The sequence below is a fragment of the Eretmochelys imbricata genome, chromosome 19 (assembly GCF_965152235.1).
Source record: "Eretmochelys imbricata isolate rEreImb1 chromosome 19, rEreImb1.hap1, whole genome shotgun sequence".
Lineage (NCBI taxonomy): Eukaryota > Metazoa > Chordata > Testudines > Cheloniidae > Eretmochelys > Eretmochelys imbricata.
In genome coordinates, this window is record NC_135590.1 from 7,680,402 (window position 1) to 7,706,104 (window position 25,703).

The 25,703-nt window shown below is 45.9% G+C and overlaps 1 protein-coding gene and 3 non-coding genes across 6 annotated transcripts; all 4 read right to left on the reverse strand.

The window, feature by feature from the left end:
• Positions 1-177: 177 nt before the first annotated feature.
• On the reverse strand, positions 178-20,250 carry PABPC4 (poly(A) binding protein cytoplasmic 4). 3 transcript variants are annotated; one of them, XM_077837851.1, is made up of 15 exons: positions 19,574-20,230; positions 9,837-10,030; positions 8,838-8,953; positions 8,247-8,386; positions 7,880-7,974; positions 7,130-7,267; positions 6,358-6,453; positions 5,366-5,638; positions 4,975-5,062; positions 4,297-4,413; positions 3,165-3,292; positions 2,464-2,557; positions 1,725-1,855; positions 1,548-1,647; positions 178-540 (listed from the first exon to the last, which is right to left on the reverse strand). In XM_077837851.1, exons 1-14 carry the CDS (start codon positions 19,764-19,766, stop codon positions 1,561-1,563), a joined length of 1,890 nt encoding a protein of 629 aa, XP_077693977.1. In that variant the 5' UTR covers positions 19,767-20,230; the 3' UTR covers positions 178-540; positions 1,548-1,560. The 3 variants fall into 3 exon arrangements, 2 of the variants coding, with proteins under 2 accessions (XP_077693977.1, XP_077693978.1); XM_077837852.1 differs by lacking the exon at positions 9,837-10,030 and having other exon boundaries at positions 19,574-19,708; XR_013348418.1 differs by lacking the exons at positions 178-540; positions 1,548-1,647; positions 1,725-1,855; positions 2,464-2,557 and adding an exon at positions 3,650-3,789 and having other exon boundaries at positions 3,164-3,292; positions 19,574-20,250.
• On the reverse strand, positions 3,992-4,125 carry LOC144277417 (small nucleolar RNA SNORA55). The gene has a single exon (XR_013348450.1). It is a non-coding gene; the product is annotated as a small nucleolar RNA SNORA55 (small nucleolar RNA).
• LOC144277419 (small nucleolar RNA SNORA55) lies at positions 5,926-6,061 on the reverse strand. Its single transcript, XR_013348451.1, has one exon. It is a non-coding gene; the product is annotated as a small nucleolar RNA SNORA55 (small nucleolar RNA).
• LOC144277420 (small nucleolar RNA SNORA55) lies at positions 6,623-6,756 on the reverse strand. The gene has a single exon (XR_013348452.1). It is a non-coding gene; the product is annotated as a small nucleolar RNA SNORA55 (small nucleolar RNA).
• Positions 20,251-25,703: the final 5,453 nt, after the last annotated feature.

Sequence of the window (25,703 nt, forward strand, 5' to 3'; positions counted from 1 at the left end):
TTTAGCATGGCTGCTTGATAGCAGGGATTGTCATGTTGAGGTTGAGAGAGAGAGAGAATAGTGCCATTGAATCACAACTTTAAGTGTTTAAATCATGTGACAATTGCTTAACAGTTTACTTCCGACAAGCAAAAGAAATTCATGTGGTTTGGCACAATAGGCGGGAGAAAAGACTCATTTAATGAAAGGTTTTATTCCTTTATTGATAAACTCTTTCCAGACTTCGCAAACTGGATTGTTCAGTTAAAAACCAAACCCACAAAAAACTTTCAATCAGAAATCCTCAAAGTCCTGCTTAGAAAAGACAAAGATTAGCTCTGTCCTGGCCACAAAGGAAAAGCTTGCAAACTTAATCCTGGTCTTGGAAACCTAAAGTTTCATGGAATTGACTTTTGAAACAAGATTTTTAAAGATTAATTTACAAAATGCAGTATAGTTATGTGATATGTTGCATGGTGTTGAGATCCGCAGGTCAGCACAGGGTATCTACAAACATCTTGAGCGGATGTCTGTGAAGGAGCTATTTGGCTTCTTTGCATCCTGTGGGAGGGAAAAAAAGGTTAAGAAAATACTAAACTGTCTACAGGGAACATAGCTCAATCCAGCCCAGCGTGCCAATATCCAAAATTACCAACCCATTAAAAAGCCTAAGGGGCAAATTTACTATCTAATCTGCATACTACTACTACATTTGTCCTTTATAACGAATTGCCAGATTGGTTGTTGTCATTTTAAAGCAACAGTGCCTCCCGAAAGAGATTTCCTATAAATCTTTAGTGCCAGAAGTGGTGATATACGAGGGAGTTGACAGGATAAAGTGCCTTAATGGTCAGTGTCATAGCCGAGTTGGTCCCAGGATATGACACACACAATGTAGGTGAGGTAATATCTTTTACTGGACCACAGTAATTCCAGACTAATCCACATTAGGGAATTTATGAGGGGAAGCTGCTATGGAAAGGCATGTGTAAATCTAGATGGCGTTTAAGCCACCCATCCACAGGGGCATTCAGAGAAACTAAACGCCTTACTTAGCAGCTAATTGACAAGAATCACTGGCAACCGTGAATTGAAGACACAGTAGGTAATTTTAAGTAAAGGTACTTGTCAACTTGGATAAACCTGGGCATTTAGGTGTGATATGTCTCCATTTTGCCCTGCCCAAAAATGACTGAAATGTCTTGTGGCTTTGCTCTTATTCTGATGGATTCTATTCTTTGACATGGGTTAATAATTTAATGGTCTTCACAAATCTCATTTTATCCTTCCCTGACACACTAGCTGCTGGAGCTACTTCAGGAACTCAAGAAACCTGTTTGAAGATTAAATGTGACTGGATCTCTAAAAGAGAAGTTCTGAAGCTTTTATCCTCAGGAATTTCTGTATGCAAAACTGCACTGATCTACAAGGAGTGGACTGAAATTCTGCTGCCATTGTGCTGGAGCCCTGACCCCACTTCTTGGCAGGCTGCACTCCCTACAAACAATATTCTAGTAACTCTGATACTGAAAGCTTCGGATTGAAGAGGAGAGCAGGTATGCACTCACCAGTCTTCCTGGTTTAAGAGGTAGCAGCAACCACGCCCACCTTCTGGGCAGCTTCTTTCTTGGCTTGGTGAGCCTGCAACACTGCAACAGCCTCCTCCACCTGGGGTAGACAAATGATCAAATAAGATCCATTATCACTCTCCAGCCAAGCCTGCCAGGAAGAGCGTGGGAATTTACCTTTGACCGGAGGGATTCTGGAGACTCCAGCATGTGCAGTAGCTCTGAATTGTCAATCTCTAGTAGCATTCCTGTGATCTTCCCCGCAAGGCTGGGGTGCATAGCTTGGATCAGGGGGAATAAACGTTCTCCTAGGAAAGCAAAGGTCAAACAGATGGTCTTTGTAGAGTGCTCTGAGGGGCTTTGCAGCAATTATGACAAAGAGGGAAGGTAAATCCAGAGCATTAACTTTCCATTTCTGTAGCACCTCATCTCAAAAACTTTACCAAGTATATGCACAGAGTACCACTGTGGGATGCTGCCAAATTCAGAGAGAAGGGCAGCCACCAGATAGACAGCAGTGAAGGCTGTGGAAAATTTTGGCCCAGAAATGCCAAAGGAACTTTAACGTCCATGTAGAGCAGACAAGACACTGGAAAGATCTCCATGTAAACAAACTGAATGCAGTTCAACAGGGCTGAGGCAATGCTACTGGAATTGGAAGTGGTGGTTCCAATGAAATGAACGTTACACCCCCTGCACTTTTAACCATTATCTGTACACACGTTACAGAAGGGATTTAGCTACAAAAGTGTCCAGTTGCTCTCACAAAACTGGCTGGAGTGTCCTTGTTTGTGAAAGACTGATGCTTTCCAACTCCCGTGAAGTGTCCTGAATTAGAATATGCTCACAAGGAATGTGTTTAGCTTCCTTACAGCCCTGGAGGCCTTTCTTCCTCAAGAACTATAGTGTCACTTACCCAGCATCTGTTTCTGCTCCTGGGGAGGAGCAGCAGCTAGCATGGAAGCAGTTAAAGGCTCCTGTCCCTGTACGTGTACTGCAGGCTGAGGTGCCTGTAAGAAGCAACAGGAGAATTCAGTAGTGACGTGTAGAAGAGGAGGGTTGGGTTTTTTGTTTAGAGTCAGCAAGAGAATACATAGGTCCTTCTTAAGGACACACAAGTCCATGGCAGAGCCTGTGCAGCTGGAAAGGCCTGTGGACAAGACTGGTTCAGTGCAGGACTGACAGGGTGGCACTTAGTTCACAATCTGTTCAACAATGCAGAGATGTGCCTGGTGACCTCTGTAGAGGGGTCTAGCTGCATCTTCAAGGATCCCTCGACAAAGGCTGTACGCTACCCAGCCTGGCTAAGAGACAATGAGGTGCAGTTGAGGCCAGAGACAAAAGTTGGGGGCAAGGACCCAAGAGCATCCCTGGAAAAAACGAACAAATAAAGGGCCTGCCAGGCTAAAGATGATTGGCTTGAGCTGTACAAGCAGAGCTAAGTACATGGCGGAGTACAGCCAGCTTCCCAAATTCTGCCATCTCTGTTATCAAAGTAATCTGGCCTTTCTAGAAAAAAAATCCACTTTACAGTCAAGTTTAGCTGTAAAAGCTGCTCCTGTAGCTACTACGGTCTAACTTTACCATTGCTAACTGCAAGACAGCCCCTCGTATTACCTGCAAAGGCTGTACTGCTGGGTGTGGGCTGCGGACAGTTGAGGCATATTTATAAGGGGGAACTGCTCTGGGAGCCGGGGCGGTTACAGGCGGACGAGGAGCTAAATTCTGAGCTGCAGTGGCAACGCCTGCAAAGGAAGAATAGGACACCAGATTATACACGTCCACAGAAGTGTGGCACACAAGTCTAAAGCCCACTGTGCTTCTAGCTTGATGCTAACAGCGTGGAATTTGTGAACAACCACAGCTAAGCACCACCACCTTCCAGCAGCAGAGTTCATTCAATGCAGAGCCAAACACTGGTGCAGAACCTGTCTTCTTCATTGACTAGGAGGCAGTGGTACCAAGCTAGAGCTCAGTTCTGGATCATGCTGGACCCAGCCCTGTTTTGCACAGTGCATCCTCATAATACACACACTTGGAACTAAAATTTTGTGAGGCGCTGCACTAACACAACAGAACCAGCGGCTGAGCAGGCTCCTTACCTGCCAAATTATTCCGAGCTGTGTAATATTCAGTTTGCCGTGTTAGACACAGGTGGGGAAGAGGTTAATTATCCTGCTGCGTGTGTTTCATCCTGCAGCTTCTAACCCGGGGCCCCAGTCAGAGATTAGTTCCTTTTGTACTACAGTGGAAGAGAGCCATCATCACCTCTCTAGAGTTATACCCCAGAAAGCACTGGGCCACCTTAGGAAGGGGCTTTTCTCCAGCACCCTAAACCAGTGATAGATGCTGCTTGTGACACTATTTTCTACTTACATCCCTTCCGACAGAGTGAGCTGGACCTCTAACTCTGGAGAAACCTCCATAATCATACAGAGGGTAGCAAGTGTTGCAGAGTTGTAGAGACAAGTCCCAATTAAAGTGCAAAGCAACCTGTCTGGATTTCCTCTGCTGTGTTTTAGCACCAACTGTCCCCAGACCGGCACTGCACCGCGAGGAATGGGAAAGATTGAGGTGCTCTCTTTATCCTAACTTATGCCACCCTAATGTGGGGCCCTAGTTCAACTGTGTGCTCCATGCTGCCTCTTGCCATCCACATCCGGCATCAGTCTTCAGAAACACGAGAGACTCTGCAGCTCTTGCTTCTCCACTCAGACGTGGAGAAGAAAGTGAGAGCCGGACTGCTTACCAACTCTCTGGGCAGCAGGAAGGCCACGAGAGGCCTGAGCATTGCCAGTAGGCGCCAGATGGCGCAGGGCGGGGCGCGGTCCGGACTGGCGCATGGCATTCGGCATTCCTTGGAATCCTGAGAGAAGGGCAATGAGAGGAAATTCTCAAAATACAAAATGATTAGCAATTCCCGGCCCACCAGCTGGGAGACGTGTGCACGCATGTCTTGAACGAGGGAGTCAAGGAAGGGGATTCAATGGAGAAGTCTTCGTTGTTGCTGTCATCCTTGCCCACTTTGGAAAGAGAGGGGGAATTGTGGCTCTAGAAACCCCAGCAGGCTACACTTGTATGAACACACAGGAGGCTACAGAGTATGCCCTGATGAGACACATGGTATTTCTCAGGGACTGGCATGGCAGAGCCCAGATTGACAACAGATGTAATCAGGTGTGTGGATATTGCCTAGCAGGGATTTCCGTCACCAGCACGAGTGGGTGTCCCTCGCCACCGGGCAGCCCAGCTATGACCAAGAATGACGTCTAGTCTGTTCTTTGCAGGGGAACAATTACACTTTTCTTCCAACGTCTAGTGGCACACAAGAGCATCAGACACAGGATCAACAGGTAGTGTGGAGGATAATCAGAGAGTAAGACAAACAGGTGTCTTAAAGCCACAGCTCTGTTTCCAGCACACTCACCTTGAGGTCTCCCCCCTTGCTGCCAGCGTGGGTTAGGTCTCATCTGCGTCATCTGATTGGGTGCATAGTAAGTTGGTCTGCTCTGAGCCTGAAAGGAGGACAAAAACAGACAATGAAGGAGCCATATCTAAGCCAGTGATGTAAAATGTTGTTTACAACTGGATTTGATACCCTGAGCTCAGTGCTCTGTGCCCCAGAGTCACATGACAATAGCAGGCAGCTGGGAAGCCACAGAACGAATCCCATGGACTTGGTACCTAACACTGGGAGCTGCAGCCTGGCGAAAGGCACAGCAGAAAGACTCAGTGGAGTCCTTGCAGCTGCAGTGTCAGAGATCCAAGCCAGGTGATGCTGGTAATAAAGCCACACTGACTTACTCAGCTGGGCTTACCTGGGGCACAGCAGGCATGAAGTACCCCCCAGCAGCTGGCTGGAACTGGTTAATGATTGTGTTGGCAGGCAGGGCTCTCATTCCAGCAATACGCTGCATATACTGATTAGTGAGGTGGGCCTTTCGCTCCTCTTTCCTCTGTGCCAGCGCAACATACAATGGCTTGGAGCCCACGATACGGCCATTCATCTCAGTCACAGCTTTGGTAGCTTCTTCTGGAGAGGAAAAGCAGACGAAGCCAAACCCTTTGCTTCGTCCATCCTCCAGCATCACCTAAAACGAGGATTGACAGAGTGGCAGCATTGTGAAGGCAGGTCCATGTCATGAGGGCTTGGCTAGAGTCATAGCAATCTAGTCACAATTCAGGGGACTCAAGTACTCAGGGATCTTTCATGTGTATCACACAGGAAGGGACTGCTGTCTATAGGGAGTGGGTCAGCCAGTAATGCGTCAATTATTGCTACTTTCAATGAAACCTCTACTTCCTTCCTATTCCCTGCCAATAAAGAGAAGCTGTATGTTTTACCCTAGTGAATCTCCACAACCTGCGGTCAGAGGAGGAATGTTGCAGAGTTGTAGAGACAAGCCCTCAATGAGGGAGGAAAACCACCTGTCTGGATTTACTCTGCTTTGCTGTTAGCACCGTGTGTCCCCAGGCCCACACTGTACTGCAAGGAATGGGAAAGATTCAGGTGCACCTTTTAAACTGCATGACTCAACACTGCATTCCTGGGCATCTCATATAGGTCAGGAGTCACTTGACACACAAGCGAGTTTGCCATTTCCCACCTCCTCACCTCATTAGGGATGAAGCAAGTATTCAATACAATTCTCAAGTTAAAACACATTTTAGTCCCACTGAAATCCACATCTTGACTGGTCAAAATGTTTTCAGTGCTTAAGAGAACCACAGATCTAAGAATCACCCTCAGCCCCAGGCCCAGATTAGATAACGGCCTTGAAATCTAAGAATCTATAAACCCTGACAATACCTTGGCACTTGTAATAGACCCAAAAGGCGAAAACTCCTTCCTCAGTTTTTCATCATCAATAGTGTCATCTAGGTTCTTAATGTACAGATTAACGCCCTAAAAGAGAGAATACTAATACATGAGGCTAACAATATGGAAGGCAGCCATACCAATGAAGAAATTGCATATTTAGGGAATATTGAGCAACCACATTGAGCTGCCAAACCCATTAAGCTGTGGAAATGATCCAAACCCAGAGCTCTCTCCCCTAATAACTATGGGCATGAAATGTTGCAGAGTTGCAGAGACCAGTCCCAGAGCAAATGGAAAGGAGCCTGTCTGGATTTCCTCTGCTTTGCTGTAGCATCATGTGTCCCCAGTCCTGTACTGCACTGCAAGGAGCAGGAAAGATTTAGATGCAAACTATAGCCTGACCTAGCTTTACCATAAACCACAACCACAGAAGGTGGCCTGATCTCTGCTACCTTTTGTCATCCATGTAAGGTGTCAGTCTTCATCATTACAAGGAGACTACATGCGTGAGACTTTATGTTGATAGTCCTTACAAAACCCAGACTTTATTCTCACATCCCACTAAAAATTTCAATCTGTTGCCATAGCTCTGACCCTTGGAGTTCCCTCTGCCAATACTAGGTGACTGCCTTTACCTCTAGAGGTCAGTATTGCAAGATGACAATTGAATAAGCATAGGCATGTTCCCTTTAAGTCCACCAGTACACTTCTGCCTGAAGATGGGTCCCTGCATCCAGAACCAGCGCACACACTCTCTTACCTGGTACCGGCTGATTCTCTCTTGTTTCAGCTGCTCAAACTTCCGTTTCAGCTCTGCCTGGCGCTCTACTTTCTTCTGTGCCCGGCCTACAAATACCATTTTTCCATTAATATCCTTTCCATTCATTTCTTCCACTGCCTGGACAGGGGTTCAAACAGAAAATTCCTGTCAAATAGTGAAACAAAGTGGCAGCTACTCCTATTACTACCAGTTTGAGTGCCAACAATCCATCCCCCTCTCCTGTACCATTACATTTGTGTTGCATCTAAATAAAGGCCTGGTAAAATACAAACTGAAGTTGTCAGCAGGAACCATCCTCACACAGCTCACTCTAAATTCTAGACTCACAGCAGAGATATGTGAACTTACAGACAATTATTCAACCCTTGACTACAGGGCCAAATCTTGTAAGACCTACTCTGAGGGAAGAGCATTTCTGAGCACCATGCCAGCTCCAGACACCTCCCCAACTTCCCCGCACTTTGTCTCCTGGTGTAATGGTCCCTGATTAGATAAAATTCCTGCTATTGATCCAACAGGATACTGTGCAGATCTAGTAGTCTGGGGGGAATGTGGGCTTTAACCTTGAATATCCAACTTGGTGAAGTGCAGAAGCTGTTCAACCCAACTCTGGACACTTTCAGCTCTAAGCTTTTCTGAGGACCAGTGTTCTCCATCCCTACTCTAGATGATGGCTTCCCACCCTTATTTCCATATAAACACCTGACTAGAATGAAAGCAGTTTCGTACCTTGTTGGCATCTTCATGTTTTTCGAAGCTCACAAACCCAAAGCCTTTGGACTTTCCAGTGGGATCTGTCATCACCTTAACACTCAGTGTCTTGCCTGTTGCCAAGGGACAGAGTTAGCAGGGCATTAGCTACACTACGTTTCCAGGAGAGCTTTTCAAAATCAAAACTAAAGCCGCATATAGCGCCCGGCCTTCTGTCATTCACTGTGTCCCAGCCTCTGCCTCCTGCCTGACAGCTGCCCACTCTCTCGGGATTATCCTGCTTCTCTGCCCTCAGAGCGACTCAGAAGTAGCACCGCGGTTGGCAGTGCCCCCGAGAATTACGATGGGGGTACAAGGTTTGCCGCTGCAGCAAGAGCGTATTTACCGTATTTGCTGAAGAGCTCCTTTAGTCTCTCATCATCCATGTCATCCCCAAAATTTTTAATATAAACATTGGTGAACTCCTTTGCTTTGGCTCCCAGCTCAGCCTCCCGCTCCTTACGTGACTTGAATCTCCCAACAAATCTGAAAAGAAAAAGCGGGAGTCTTGGTGAGAAAAACTCATTTTCAAGGGTGGATGTGTGATTTGCAGTGGGCTAAAAATGAGTGTCTGCTAGGAGCTGGGGGAAGATGTAGCAGGCCAGAGATCAAGCAGAAGAATCAACTGTCCTATGGTAGAGAGGCGGCAGGCCAAAGGTGCCCACCCAGCTCTGCAGTGGAGAGTGTAGGGCAAGGATACCCACCCAGCCCATTAGTGGAGAGGTAGCAGGTCAAGGCTTGGCCAGGGAGATCCACCAGCCCTGTAATGGAGAGGTAACAGGCCATGGCTTGGGCAGGGAAACTCACCAGCCCTGTAGTGGAGAGGTAGCAGGCCAAGGCTTGGGCCAGGAGAACCAGTAGCCTTGTGTGTCCCCTGTTAATACCGAGATGCATCATGGTTCATGCGATCGTTGCTGCTTCTGGCTGTGACACTCACACTTTGCGGTCGTTTAGCAGCATGCCATTCATCTTCTCGATGGCTCTGTCTGCAGCATCCTGGGTCTCAAAGTGCACAAATGCGTAGCCCTTAGAGCCATTCTCATCACACACCACCTACAAGTGATGGAACAGATCAGATCATCAGCTCTGCATTAAGACAGACAATATTAGTTACAGGATAACAGCAGAGACGTCCTCTGTTTCCCTTGATTTACACAGAAGGTATGAATAAGAAAATGGGGTCCTGGTTCTTGACTAGGGCTCCTTGGCACAATACAAATAAATAACGAAGACTAAATACTGAAGAGAAGCATGGTCCTGTGGATAGGAAGTTAGGCTAGGAGTCAAGAGACTTGGGTTCTGGTCCACAATGTGCCACTTAGCTGTTATGTGACTTTGAGCAAGGGTACTTCATCTTCCTTCCTCAGCTTTTTGTTCTGTGAAGGAAGGCTGATACGTATTCCCTCTTGTGAAGCATTCATATCTGTGAATGAAGTGCTCTCCACAAGGATAACCCGGACCTAGTATTGCTGATGTACTACATGCAAAAGCCAGAATCCCAGATTTAAATCATATGCCAGCTACAACCCAAACATTAACCCACCCTTTCACAGCCTGGAACTTGTGCTTTTGCTAGTCTCTTCAACTGCAGAGAACAGAAGCTTTTCCATTTGTTGTGTTTGCACAAGTGGCATGTCAACAAGGGAAAACAAGTCATGCCAAGGGACAGAGTTGGCAAGGCATTTTAAGAAGAGGCTTTCAAAGCTGTGAACAGCTTTGTGCCTTGATGATCAAGATCAAATCTAACTTTAATGATCCTCCCTCTTCTGCTCAGTGATGTCCTTTTCTGTTCTGCTTTTGGAGATTCCCTTGCCCAAGCATGGTGGACATCCCCGCTTTCCATCCCTTGTTGTGTGTGTTTATTGGGTCAAGTAAGGGCGATGGAAGGTGGATTCTGAGACAAAGATGGGTGTTCAGGGAAGGTACCAAGTCTCACCTTGCAGGACAAGATATTCCCAAATGCTGAGAATGTGTCATAAAGTGCCTTGTTGTCTATGGATTTGTCCAGATTCTTGATGAAGACATTCCCAACCCCTGACTTCCTCAGAGAGGGGTCCCGCTGAGACCACATAATGCGGATGGGTTTGCCTTTGATCACATCAAAGTTCATGGTGTCTAGAGCACGCTCAGCTGTGAAGAGAAGAAAGTCAGGAAGAACAAGCTTCTGCAGCATGACAAAGGAGAAAGGTCGCCGCTGCATTAGTCCTACAACTTTCTTTGAATCACTTTCAGTTTATGTCGTCTCCTTCTGAACACTTAAGGGACAAGGCCTAGGTGATATCCTTTGGCCAGTAATTCCATTAGCTAACTGACCTTTATTGTAAGATTAGACATTTAAAAATTAAAAAAAAAAAAAAGAGACTCCACTGCCTATTTTAAATTGACGTCTTTGCAGCTAGGTCATTAGACATGTTTACAAGACTACATTACAAGGGGTTTAGTACAGATTATTTTTCACAAGAGTGATAGCATGGTTTAGCAATCAGAAGACAGGACTGGGAATCAAGACACCTTGGCCTTGTCTCACCTAGGAAAAACAAAATTCTTTTGTCAATCCAGTTTGAGCTAACTTGGTTGAAAATAAAGGCCTGTTTTCCTAGTCTAGACATGGCCACTGTTCTACCACTAACTCACTGAATAATTGTGAGCCTTAGCGTCTCTCTACGCAAAATGCAGGTATTTACCCACTTTTGTAAAGTGCTTTGATATCTGGGGTGAAACATGTCATGAATACAAGGAGGGGTGAGGACGTAGTGAATCAGGAAGGTCTTTTTCTTCTACATGGAGACAGATGGGAGAAGTTGTTTTCCTGGGGGAGAGGGAAGGCATGGTGGTAGGGACCAAGTGGACAGACAGGATGATGCATCTTTAATATTTATACATATTCAGTAGGGCTGTTGATTAATCACAGTTAACTCACATGATTAACTCAAAAAAATGAATTGTGATTAATCAGTTTTAATTACACTGTTAAACAGAACACCAATTGAAATGTATTAAATATTTTTGGATCTTTTTCTACATTTACAAATATATTGATTTCAATTACAACACAGAATACAAAGTGTACACTGCTCACTTTATATTATTATTTTTGATTACAAATATTTGCTCTGTAAAAATGATAAACAAAAGAAATAGCATTTTTCAATTCACCTCATACAAGTACTGTAGTGCAACCTCTTTATCGTGAAAATGCAACTTACAAATGTAGATTTTTTTTGGTTACATAACTGCACTCAAAACTAAAACAATGCAAACTTTAGAGCCTCCATGTCCACTAAGTCCTACTTCTTGTTCAGCCAACTGATAAGACAAACAAGTTTGTTTACATTTATGTGAGATAATGCTGCCCACATCTTATTTACAATATCACCAGAAAGTGAAAACAGGCATTCGCATGGTATTTACGTTCCAGATATGCCAAACATTTGTATGCCCCTTCATGCTTCAGCCACCATTCCAGAGGACATGATTCCATGCTGATAATGCATTAATTAAAATTTGTGACTGAACTCCTTGGGGGAGAACTGTATGTCTCCAGCTCTGTTTTACCCGAATTCTGCTATATATTTCATGTTATAGTAGTCTTGGATGATGACTCAGCGCATGTTGTTCACTTTAAGAACACTTTCACTGCAGATTTGACAGAAAGCAAAGAGGGTATCAGTGTGAGATTTCTAAAGATAGCTACAGCACCAGAGCCAAGGTTTAAGAATCTGAAGTGCCTTCCAAAATCTGAGAGGGTCAAGGTGTGGAGCATCCTTTCAGAAATCTTAAAAGAGCAACACTCCGATGCGGAAACTACAGAACCCGAACCACCAAAAAAGAAAATCAGCCTTCTGCTGGTGGCATCTGACTCAGATTATTAAAATGAACATGTGTCGGTCTGCACGGCTTTGGATTGTTATCGAGCAGAACCTGTCATCAGCATGGATGCATGTCCCCTGGAATGGTGGATGAAGGGACATATGAATCTTTAGCTCATCTGGCATGTAAAGTATCTTGCAACTCTGGCTGCAACAGTGCTTTGCAAATGCCTGTTCTCACTTTCAGGTGACATTGTGAACAAGAAGCCGGCAGCATTATCTCCTGCAAATGTAAACAAACTTGTTTGTCTGAGCGATTGGCTGAACAAGAAATAGGACTGAGTAGATTCATAGGCTCTAAAGTTTTACATTGTTTTATTTTTGAATGCAGTTATTTTGAACATAATTCTACATTTGTAAGTTCTACTTTCATGATAAAGAGATTGCACTACAGTACTTGTGTTAGGTGAACTGAAAAATACTATTTCTTTTGTTTTTTACAGTGCAAATACTTGTAATAAAAAATAAACATAAAGTGCATACTTTGTGTTTCGTTGTAATTGAAATCAATATATTTGAAAATGCAGAAAACATCTAAAATATTTAAATAAATGGTATTCCATTATTAACAGTCTGCTTAATCGCACAGTTAATTTTTTTAATTGCTTGACAGCCCTAATATTCAATACTCTGCACAAAATCCTCCTAATGCCTTGTAAGGCCTAGCTTACACTAGAAATGATTTGCCAGTATAGCTATACGAAGGCACAGCTTACACCATTGAGAGTGCTTCTGCCAGCATGGCTTATACCAGCTCCCCCAAAGAAATAAACCCTACCACAAAAGCACTTTGCCAGTATAACAGTCTACACTAGGACTTCTGCCAACTTAAAAATGTTGCAAAAAAATCATACCCCTAACCAACATTGCTATACCAGTGTAGCTGCAGTTATACCAGCAAAAAAGTCCTTTTGCTAGCATTGTTTATTCTGTTTGGGGAACTAGTTTAAGCTTTACCAGAAAGAATTCCTTTGCCAGTTGAAGCTGTATTTTCACAAGGGGATTTCCTGGTATAGTTCTACCAGTATATCTATGCTGGCAAACCCTGTTATGGGTAAACGAGGCCTAAGAGAAGAGGGATTGTTCTTCTTGTTGGTGCAGGGACAGGGAGAGGTACATAAACATGTGTAATATGCTGGGAAGGAAGTTTGAGACGCCCACGTAGCCTATGGGGCAAAAATGGTGCTTTAGCAACCCATTCTAAAGATCGCATCAGAGAGGGATAAGAAAAATCAGAAATAAATCTGCATATTGTAAATAGAGAAGCGTATCCATCTAAATTCTAAAACCTCAGCAGTGTAGATTGACTTTTAACCCACTGTAACCCCCCTACGAGATTCTATTTCTGTTATCCACTGGTGTATTAAAAGGACCATTACATATGCACATCAGGATCTTGTTCATAAAATTAAGATGCTCAGGACACTTCTATGCCAGAAAATACTCCCACAGTATGCAGGGGAAGAGAAAGAGGACACTAATTCCCAGTATGAGGCAGGGGGAAAAAAGACGATGGACCTGCATTAAATCAAAGAATACTCATGAGATAAGAAACCTACTTTCCCAGGTTTGTTTGGCTTCCTCTCAGCCCACCTTCACCCACATACTAGAGTAAAAAACTCTGAACTGGATTTGAGGTTCCATGTTTTTTTCTGATGGATGATTTTCCATATTTAGATTCAGGGCCTCAAAGAAGTGAAAATTGTTGGCTAAACCGTAGCAGCAGCAAATTCAAGAGAAATGTGATTTTGATTGTCTGCTGGCTACACATGCCGCTTACTGATCTCTAGCTGCAGATGAAGGAGAATCTAGAGAATCCAACATTTTCTATACAACAAATTATCTCATGGATTATCTTCTTGTCTGCATGGAGCTCAACCACCACAAAATTTGCAATAAAAGTGACCAAGACCCCCTTGAAATATTAGTCTGTTTGAATTCCTATTTGTAGAAATGTTTCTTAAATGAGAAGTTTCCATCTGCTCAGAAATGGCTTTTCTATTTGCATGATGTCACAGGCTCCCATTCTCCTCACACAGCTGAAACTCCCCTCTCACTTGCTCCTGAACTACACGCTTGCAAAGGAAAGGGAACATGTAAAACTGTATAAGAGAGAAAAATACCTTTGCCATAGGGGCTCGGCTAACTTTGTTTAGTCAAAAGGGTTAAATTGAACCAACTGGTGTCCTCAATTTATTCCTCAACTGCTACAGTCTGAATCAACGCCATCCTTTCGGCAATGTGGAGTTTACCACAGTCCATTTCCAGTGGGCACTTCAAAAGGCAACTCAGTCCAGCTTGTTGAATTTGCCAGCATTTATTTATAGCAGGGAGAGGTCCTCCAGAGGCATGTGTTGGCAAGGACACAAACTAATAGTATATACCATTTGTAGTTGAAACAGGGTTTTTGTTGAAAGGTGACAAGCAGTTTGAAGCAAAGGCATGCAATCAGAATGAATTCTGAAACTCTACGGCAATTACTGAGCCACAGACTAGTTAGGACCCTATTCGCATTATTTCAGCTCTTCTACTGTTAGTAGCTAGGAGCAGAACTTATTGTGCTGCTGTCTCTGTTAATAGATTAGGCCACAGTATCGCTGTCTGCGGCTTGAAGTCGGCTTAAAGACCCATTGTAAGCATTACAGTGAGGGTCCAAAATAGATTCTCCCGGTGCTTTAGGGAAGTTTACATCTCCATCCGTGGATATGACAAGGCACAGTCACACCATTTTAGTGAATGGGCATGAGTGGCTTGAATTTGCCAAAAACCCTACCTCTGATTCCTTTCCCTGATCTAGAAAAACACTTCCACATTTACTTCTATTTAGGCCAAAGCTTCAGCCATTTCAATCCCTGTGTCTGTTTCTCTCCTACTGATTCCTGGCATCCTTCCAGCAGAATCAGCTGCAGCTGACACAGTGCTGCAGTACACACTCCCTTTTCTAACTGCTTAACCCACCACTCTTTTCTGTTTCATGCCTGTTCCTGGTGAAAACGACTGAGACACTCCCTGCCTGAGACTTCACAGTAATGCCCCCTTCCCCGCTCTCTGCTCAAGTACTGAAACAATGCTGGAGTTAGCTACCGTAATGAAGGCCCATAAAGGTGGGTAACTACAATGCAAAGTTTCAGCCATCAGAAAGCCAGTACTAGAGTTTTACTCTGTAAGGATAGCTGCCCCAGGGACCTTTTGTCCCTGTTCATTACCACTATGTCTAAAAAAAAAAAGAGAGCCAGAGTTTATCCACTCTGATTTATTTACCATTGGTGAGTTTAAGACTGGTTAGGCTCATTCTCTCTGCTTTTCTGTATGTTCCTTGATCACAGCTCATATGTTAAACTCTGGAAAGTCAATGAATTGATTCTTCATTTAATGTCCTTGAAGAAAGATTTCATATACAGTTTGGGTCATCCTAATGGGGGAGGCTTGCAAAAGAATTTCTTTGTAGACAAAATGTTGGGTATTGTCAGGGACACTGAAGGAGAAGGAATAACTGGACATGAATAATTCATGGGGCCCATGACAAGTGGTGGTGGGGCTCAGTTAGAGGAGGACACTGAATGAGGTAAGAAGTCCTTTGCATACAAACTTCCCCAGGCTTTCTTAGCCCTGGTCTACACTACAAAGTTAGGCTATGTCTACGCTGGCAATTGAATGACAAAGCTTTTGTCTTTCAGAGATGTTAAACCCCCACCCCCTGAAAGACAAAAGTTTTGCCACGACAAGTGCCAGTGTCAACAGCAAGAGCTCCTGCCGACAACACAAAGGCCACTCGTGGGAGGTGGAAGTTTCTTGTCGGCAGGAGAGCCGACAAACAGCGGCTACACTGCACGACTTTTAGCAGCACGGCTGTATCAACACAGCCATGTCGCTAAAAGCTGCCTAGTGTAGATATAGCCTTATATTGGTATTACTGCGTTGCTCAGAGGTGTGGAAGTCCACACCCCTGAGTGACACAATTATACCAACCTAATTCCCAGCGTAGACAGCATGTCAGGGAGGTGGAGTACCTACATTCTTATTAGAGAGACAAAGTAGGTGAGGTAATAGCTTTTATTGCACCAACTTGCAATAAAATATATTACCTCACCCACCTTGACTCCCTAATATCCTGGGACCTTTTGCAAGCCGATCACATTGTACAGTTCTGGAAAAGCCTCCCTTCAGAGATTTCTGGAAATACACTCACTGTCTCAGCAATAAGAACCAAAAGTCAACAGACTGGTCACACTGCATTCCATCTGTTGACTTTTCGTTAAGATTCTTTGGGGGGATGATTTCTCTTCCCATGGGCTTCTGTAACAACTTAGCTATACACACAAGTCCATATGAAAGTTTGTCTGTTGAATTATTAATGTGTTTTTAAAACAAACAAAAAATGCCCCTGGCCATGACAGACTATGAAAGCTGAACTACAGCTAAACACACATGACACATTCAATTCCTCTTCTAATTATGAAGCTGAAAGAATTTTCTTCAGTGTTTTAGTCAGAAAAAGAACCAAGTGAAAGGCCATGGTTATATAACCAACCTAACCACCAGCCAGAATACTGGAGCATTCTCTTGGTCAGTCTACCTACCACAGTACAACATGCTCAGGATTCGACAGTCACCCATTACTATGCCATAGAGATGTGTAATCTAAGGCAGTATTACTCTTTCCCCAAGAACAACCCTTCTCCAACAGGCAGATCTTTGATGTTGCCCAGCTAACACAGTGCCCACACAGAAGATCACTATTCCACTGCCTGGTACCATGTAACTAGCTAACAAAAAAGTCTGTAAAAAAGCAGAAGGTCTGCACTTGAGATGCAAGTGTCCTGGGTATAGGAAGCATGGGCTAGTGATTACCACACAAGAGTGAGTTCTGACTCAGATTCCTTGTTCTGATAAAGACTTGCCACATGACCTTGGGCAAGTCAACTTCTGAGCCATAGCTTCTGGACCTGCAAAATGAGAATACTTTCCTCACAGAGAGGTAGAGGCATGATTGATCTGTATCTGTAAAGCACTTTGATCCTTGAATGGAAGGTGCTATGGACTATTATAGATTCTTTCCTCAATTATTTATTACTATTTCATATGCATTGAAAAAACATCTGCAAGTACTTTGAATACAACTTCTAAACAAGCAGTCTGTTCTCCCTATAACTCTGGTGAAATACTTTTACCTTGTGCTAAAATGCTACTCTGGAACATCTTACAATAATATTCAAACCGTAACAGAGATCGCTTACAGCAACAAAGTGGCCAGTACTACATGAGCATCCTTCCTTCTCTGTGCTGACACCAATTTGTCCTTTCATGCAGTGTGCGGTGGGTGCCATCTTTAAAGGGGAAAACAAGAACTTTTTTTCTGCTCTTCCATGACAAGTCTTGGTTACAAAGAGATCGTGATGTGCCACCAATGGCCTTGTCTTTCCAAAGTGTGTGACAATATTCTGTTTCATGGAGTAGCTGTCTCTTGCTCATGCAGCCAAACAGCATGTGTAGTGGGGATCACCAAGTAGCAGAAATTTAAAGCTCTTCAGAAGAGATCCTTTTCATGAAACAATGGGGATTTGGGGGTTTCTCCTTCCAATACATTTCTCAGTGACTAGGCTTCCCATGTTTTAGTCATTTGGCCTCCTTAACCTAGAAGTAACTAGACACCTTCTACTGTGCCAGAGTATTACTTCAGCAGAGACTTTCTAGAATGCCTGCTGCCTCACTGGGAGCCAAGTATGAAGCAACCCCACCCTCAAATACCTGCCTATTTATTGCAGTGAAAAGTGATCTTAAAGTATATTGGAAAGCCACCTGTCTTCTACTTTTTATGCATGACAGGGCATTTTTTTTAATAGATCAAAGAGAACACATAACTAATCACTCATATACGCTCTAAAAAAGCAACACTTTGCCCCTTATAGTTTCATGTCTACTTTCATAGTACTCAAGGGCCGCTTTAAAATTGTCCTCTGCTCTATCCCCTTCTCAGCTTTAGGGAAGCTAAAGTGAGAAAAAGGTTTACATAGCTACATTTTCCTGCATCTCTTCCTTTCTTCTAATGAATACTCAGACTATGTCTCTGTTCATCAAATCTGACTCTCACTTGGCCTTGTTTCCACTGCCCGCTTTTCCCCCAACCCTGAGAGGGGAGATAACACCTACCTCTCCCAGCTTATGAGGATCAGTTAATGTTTACAAGGTGCTGTGAACACAAAAATGTTCTATAAATGGTAATAACACAGGAAGTTACAGGACTAAGAAGAGAACCATGTGTACAACCTCAGACTCTCTCAAATCCATCCCTTCTTGCTGTTAAGTCTTAAACCACATCGTACATTGCTTGGCCTGTGTATAAAGCAACTTCAAAGGCTCCATGTATGAAAAAAATAACTGGGCTATGAGGCAGCTTTTTAGTAAAACATCAATAGGTAGGAGCAGAAGAGCCATTTAAAGCAATCAGCACCACTGGGGAAGAAGGCGAAGATGCTACCCTGGGGTCTCATGTATCAGGAGACAGGATGAAAACCCAGGGCAGCATAAAATCAGGGCCTCACTATTCTAGACAAGAATTCAGCCCAATAGGCTCTGCTTCTCAATCGGTTTAGAGGAATATATCTGTTATGTAGTAACTATTCTATTTATTACAGATTAGAAAGCTCATGATTCAAGGACCATGTATTCCTTAGTGTACCGACAAGACTGTATTCTTAAACCTGAATCTAAGGATACAGTAGAGTTCACATGTAGCTGAAGTTTGTGCAGTTGCAAATTAATTCTGGATGAAAGTTAAAAGTTCACCACCCTAGAGGCTTACATCATGTAAAGATGCTGCTAAGCCACAGCACCAGACCACACTTAGCCCTTAGGTGTCTGTAATGCAAGACTGTGGGAACTAGGGCAGAAAATGCTGACCCAGCTTTTTCTCTGGGTATGGACATACTAAACATTGACCTCCTCTGCCCCATCCTTCTCAAAGCTCTGGCTGCTGTGGGCCAAGGATACCTCCTTGAACAGAGCCTAAGCCAGGCAAGGCACCATCAGCACATCATGTGAGCTGGGCGTGTATTCCTTTTTAAAAGGGTAGAAAAGGCATCAGTAAATGCTGCATTTCAACTTCACAACCAATAGCAAACTAGATCAGCCAACAGACAGTTTACCCACAGTATGTCTATACTGCATTTTAAAACCGTGACAGCGTCTTAGAGACAGGGAAGGGGGTGGGCTTCAGGGCCTGAGCCCAAACATCTACACTGCTGTTTATAGTGCTGTTGCAAGAGCCCCAGTCTGAGGATCCAGTCTCAGTCTCGCTGCCATGGTTTTACAACTCAGTGTAGATATACCCCCAGACACTACAATCCTCAGCTCACTGCACCGCCCAAGTCTCACTTAGAGGGTGGGAGTGGGAAGACTCCTTTACAGTCATTCAGAGTGAAGGTCCGACTAGCCTTCAGCTTCCTTCAAGGTGACTGATTGGATAAAGACCCAGGCACGCAGCTTAACGCAGGACAATTCAGGGAGGGAAGCTGAGGAAGATTTCATTCTCAAATGAGTCAGAAAAAGCAAGTCCATAGAAGCTGATTTTTGGCAAACAGAAATACTACTTAACTGCTTCCCAGAGGTGTTGTGAAGATTAGTTAATGATTGCAAAAGACTCTGAAGATGTGAAGTGGTTAATATCATTCCAACTTCATAAGGAGTAGCAGAGTGGCCATGAAGTTGCTTACCCCTGCCATTGTAATTCACAGCTAGGTGATTGTATGGAGACTTATACAAACAGCAAAACAGTTCAGAGAAAAGGCATTTATGTCCAACTTACCATCAGCTGGCTGCTGGAAGTTGACATAGGCATATCCCAGGGAGCGACGGGTGATCATATCCCTGCAGACTCGGATGGAGAGTACAGGCCCAGCAGGGCTGAACTTCTCATATAACATGGCCTCGGTGACATCAGGGTGCAGGTCGCCCACATACAATGACGCCATCGGGTAGCTACTAGCAGCCGTATTCATCTTCCACCTAGCACGCACTCCCACCAGAAACTAATTTGGTTTTTTAAGTTTTTTTTTTTAAACAAACAAAAGTTTTAGAAACTAAAACAGGGTATTTACAATTATATATATTTTTTTAAAAATCACTAATTTTGGACTAACGGAAGCTGAAGTGGGAACAAGGGGTGGGGGGGTCCCACTCAGGGCAGGAGAAAAGACTAGAAGAGTCGCAGAAGAAAGTAGAGGCCAATGGGAAGTCCGAATAAGATCAGAGTGCTCTGGGGATTGGAAAGTCAGAACAGCAGGCTGGGAGTCCAGTGCAAGAGAAGCTTGTGGGGATTGGGGGGGGGGTGGAGACAGAACTGTGTGGAAGAGGTGTGTTTGATGATCTCAGGCCCTGAGAGAGGAAGAGGGGAAGCAGCAGGATAGAGAAAAGGCCTAGAAATAGGCACACAAAAAAATTAAGACTTCCACAAGCAAGGAGTCCAAACCCCGCCACCCACCCAACAACCAAAACCACACAGTAGAGTTTTTCCACCTTGCCTTAGTGTCCAAAAGCAAAATGTGCCAATTAAAAAAAAAAAAGTATTTCTCTTTTTTTTAATATATTATTATTTCTTCTTCCAAATCCTTCAGACCCAAAGTCTGAGGCCACTGTTTTGTTTTATTTTCTGAGAAAAAAAACTTGGACAAAAATAAAATAAACTTTGCAATATATAGTGATAGGGGTTCCCCCCCCTCCTTTTCTTTAAAAGGAAAAGGATATGTCCTTATTTTTATATAAAATACACCCCGGCTCCTCAGACTAGAACACTAAACACCGGTTTGGAGGAGCCAGGCAGGGCGGCACGGGCAGTTCCTTTCCCGAGGGGAGGACAGGCGGTGCGATGGAGGGCACAGACAGACAGACAGACACACACCCGGGAGGGGGGGGGAAGGGCAGAGACCCACGTGGAGCGAAGAGGGAGCGGACGGACAGACAGACAGACAGCCGAGGGTGGGGACCCGCGGGCCAGAGGCGGGGAAAGGGTCCGGGGGCCGAGAACAAACACCGAGGGGCCAAAGGGCCAGACAGCCGGACCCGGGTCTGGGAGACGGACACACCCGATAGGCGGGTGGGAGAGAAACGTGGGACCCGGACAGACAAACAGACCCACGGACTGGAGGGAACCGGACAGACCCACGGACCGGGGGCGACGGACACAGGGACCGGGGGGGGGGAGGGGTGAGAGCCGGACGGACCCACGGACTGACCGGGGGGCGAAGGGGCCGGACGGACCGGAGGGGGGGGAGCCGGACAGACACACGGACCGGAGGGCGAAGGGGCCGGACGGACACGCGGACCTGGGGGGGGGGGGGGCGCTAAGGGGCCAGACAGACCCACGGACCGGAGGAGGGGGGGAGCCGGACGGACCCACGGACCGGAGAGTGCGGGGGGAGCCGGACGGACCCACGGACCGGGGAGGGGGGGGGGGGAGCCGGACGGACCCACGGACCGAGTGGGGGGGCGAAGGGGCCGGACAGACCCACGGACCGGAGAGTGGGGGGGGAGCCGGACGGACACACGGACCGGGGAGGGGGGGCGAAGGGGCCGGGCGGACCCACGGACAGGACCGACACGCGGACCGGGGGGCGCCGCTCTCGCCCCGGCGCTGGCTCGTTTTTTTTTTTTCCTCGGGTTTTTGCGATTTTTTTGGGGTTTTTTTTGTTTTTCCGCGGGGCGGCGGGAGCGCGGCTGGGCCCGACACCGACTCACGCGCGGCGGCCAGGCGAGCAGAGAGGCGGCCCGGGGCCCGGGGAGCCCCCTTTATAGCCCGCTCCCCGGGGTGAAAGGGCCGCCGTGCCGCGGAGAGGACACGGGCCGGCGGGGAGCGACCCGCCGCCGCCCCGCAGGCCTGGGCCGCCCGCTGCAGCGACCCCTGCCGGGGCAGGAGCGGCTCCCAGCCGCCCGGGATCGCGCCCGGCCCCTGCCCCTGCGGGCACCGCCGCAAGGAGTCCACACGGCAGCCTCCCCCCAGTCTGGGCAGGCCCCCCAAAATCATGAGCCCCCCGGTCACCTCACGCCCAACCCCCCGCAGCTGGTCAGCCACCCCCAAATCATGAGCCCCCCCCCTCCAGGAATCTGGGGGTAACCTCACTCCCCACATCTGGGCAGCACCCCCAAATCATGAACCCCCCTCCAGTAATCTGGGGGTAACCTCACACTCAACCCCCCACATCTGGGCAGCCCCCCCAAATCATGAGCCCCCCTCCAGTAATCTGGGGGTAACCTCACCCCCCATATCTGGGCAGCACCCCCAAATCATGAACCCCCCTCCACTAATATGGGGGTAACCTCACCGCCCACATATGGGCAGCACCCCCAAACCATGAGCCCGCCCCTCCAGTAATCTGGGGGTAACCTCACACCCAACCTCTCCACACATCTGGGCAGCCCCACAAATCAGGACCCTCTCTCCAATAATCCAGGGCAACCCCCTCCATCCAAACCTCACACACCTTTAGGACAGACCCCCAAAATCAGGACCTCCTTGCTAATAATCCAGGTTGACCCTCCCAAACATCACAAACACATCAGGGTAGCCCCCTCAAACCCTGACTCCCTCCTCCAATAATCTGGGGTGACCTCATGCCCAAACCTTCGTGCACACATCAACCCCACCCCACCCCCCAAAAACTTGGATTCTTCTTCCCCAACAATCCTGGGTAACCTATCCAGGCAGCCACCCCAAAACCTGACTCTCTTCAACAAAGCAGGCAAACCCTCTCTCCCTCTCTCACTCACCCCAATCCAGGGGCAACACCTACACTCAAATCCTGAGCAGCGCATCCCTGAGAATCCAGGGACATGACCCCACTCAAATGATAAGAACTGCTCACCAACAATGCAGAAGGTAAAATCCCGCCCCCAAATTCTGACATCCCCCCCTTTCCCCAGCAGTCCAGGGGCAAAATCCCAAATCTTGACACCACCCCTCAGACAACAGAGGTCAATTCCTACCCCCTGCCCCCCAAAAAATCTTGCTAATCTACCTGCTCCTAAAATCTGATCCCTGCAGTCAGGGGACAATTTCCCACCAAAATCCTGACAATCCCAGAACAACATTGCCCACCCTGCGTACACATTCTGTCATTCCCACTTCTTCAAAAGTCCAAGGGCAAAGCCACTTTCATTCATCTCCTGATTATCATTCCCACACCAAATAGGGGAAAATCCCCTGACTAATTCTGACACCCTTCCCCTTCACTCCACAAAACACACAGGCAAAGTCCTGACATTCACTTTTCCCCTACAAAACCCCACCCAAATCCTGGCAACTCCCTTTAACTTGGCCATTTTTGCCCTCCTTCCAACTGTCAAAGGCCATCCCCACCTCAAATCCTGTCAGTCTACCCCCCATGCCAATTCTGGGGCAAACTCCTACCAATAACCTCCCCCATGCCTCCACTGGGCTAAGGACAACCCACCACACAAGTCCTGACAGTCGTTCCAACCCTCCTGTCAGCCGCATGGCAACAAAATATACCCCCCCATACCAATCCCCCCTTCACTCAAGTTATACCAAAAGCATGTTGCTTCTGCATTGGGAAAGCGGAGCTGAATATTTGTAATGGCACTGAGATAAATTCGTAGCCAGGAGGCGATGCCATCCCGTTCGCCAGTGAAGAGATGGAAATGTTGGAGCCAGAAGATTCCATGGCAGTTGGGGTTGGGCCATTGGAAGGGGCAGTTGGGAATGGGTCATAAGGACATGAGTCTGGGTCAATATGGGGTGATTATTTTTAATGGCACTTGAGAGAAATTCTTGTCCTCTCCCCTGCAAACAGTGCAGAGGAGGACTGCGATGAGGGTCTCTCTTCAGTCCATGAAGGGACTGGAATGAAGATGTTCTGTGGTGCTGTGACAATCATTGAACAGAGGGTTACTAGGCAGCTGATGAAACACAGGAGAGGAACAGTGTCATGGGATTGAAACTGAGGTGAAAAAGGAGGAAACCAACTGAGTCAGGAAGAAAGGGGGAGCAGAGAAAGAAAAGCAGCCAGTGAAATGCACCTGAAGACAGGGTGTGCGCCTGACTATTCTATCTCACTGCCCTGGAAGTGCGTGGCTCTTAGCTATGGTTTTGGAGATACCCTCACAGCACTGAGATCAGGAGTGACTGTAGCTGGAGTTGTTCCCATAGCAATCTGCCTTCTAGTATTTAGAACATCACTTTTCCTTGAACAAGGGCTAGTTCCTGAAGAAAACGCCAGTTCGCATCATACGTTGCCCTGGAGCAGGACCAATGTGCTTCAACATCTCCCTATGGATGCCCGTTGTCATTCTCCATTCACCAGGTGAGTAAAAGGGTGAGGGTTGAACAGCAATGAATGGAGAAGAAAACTGCTGAAACATGTCCCAACTCCAGACTCACTAGAATCAATGCTCTGGAGATCCATAATTACGCAGACTCTTTAGTATAAGAGTTAGACACATCAGGGCATTAATGATGTGCAAGTTAAGAGAACCTAACATATCCTCCAGGGTCTTGTTGCGGTTATAATATGGCTTTTCAGTTATACAGCACATTTAATTTTCTTTAATCCTCGATAAAACCAATCGTTGTTTCTATTTATTGGTAAACTATCCTTCCACTATGGTAAATAATTTACAGTGGAAGAGTAAAAGGAATCAATGGATTAATAAAATATCTTGTTTTACAATATTTTTTGGTTGTAACCCCTTTCCAGCCCTCTGGCATTTTCTGCTTCGGATCTCATGTCCTCCCAACTCAGCAGCCAGATTCCCAACGCCTCACAAGATCATTGGACTCTGGTGGCACCTGGGAGTGGGTAGCAAAGCCTGACACAATGTTATTGTCTGTTTCCTTTCCACTTGCCATTATGTTCACTCTGAGGTTTGTACACTGCCCACCTGCCTGCTCTGGATCAGAACACTGTCAACCTGCAATTTCTATTTGAAAAATTTGGCCCAGAGTTTAGTGCTCCTGATTAAACTTTCTTGAAAGAATACAGTTTTAAATGGCCCAGACATCCTCAAAAACTAGGGCTGCAGTGGTCTTGGTACCTTGGAAACCATTCTGAATGCAGCATTTGCTTTAGCTGTTTGAGCATCCAGATCCCTGGGCTTGAGTATATTAAGATTATTCTAGATGCATATTCATTATAACTTTGTGTCCCCTTCCATGAAGTTGGAGTCACATGACTCCCACATGCTGTCTCCTTATACGTGAAGGTTATATCACAAAGTGAATTGACATGGGGTGGGGGGAGGGCACACAAGATCCATCTTCTGCTTTCTGTGCCCAAAACAGTTGGTGAGTCAAATGGATCCTACTGCTCTCATAGACTCATAGACTATCAGAGTTGGAAGGGACCTCAGAAGATCATCTGGCTGATTCCAGATGCTTCCGGGCTCCCTCTGACTGTGGGGCCTGGATCCCAGAGAGCTTTCTCTATCTGCACTCTTCAGGCCTTCAGAGGTGGCTGGAGCAAAGGTTTCTGATTATGTTCTCTTAATATTCCTTATTCTCCGAGTATGCTCCTAGTGATGGCAGGTCAGTGCAAGACCCTTTGCCCTGTGGTCTTCCAAGGTCATTTATTTGTCATGATTCTGAAAAGTAATTCATTATGTACAGGTTTCAGAGTAGCAGCCATGTTAGTCTGTATTCGCAAAAAGAAAAGGAGGGCTTGTGGCACCTTAGAGACTAACCAATTTATTGAAGTGAGCTGTAGCTCACGAAAGCTCATGCTCAAATAAATTGGTTAGTCTCTAAAGGTGCCACAAATCCTCCTTTTCATTAAGTACTGGCACTGTACACTATGGTAAGAGGTAGGCTATTTTTTTAATATGAATTTTCAGTTGGATGCTGGAAGGTCACATTTCATCAGTGGTAGCCATAGACTCTATGTCTTATTGTATCCTCTGAGCCTGAGTCAGGATTTCTCATTAACTTT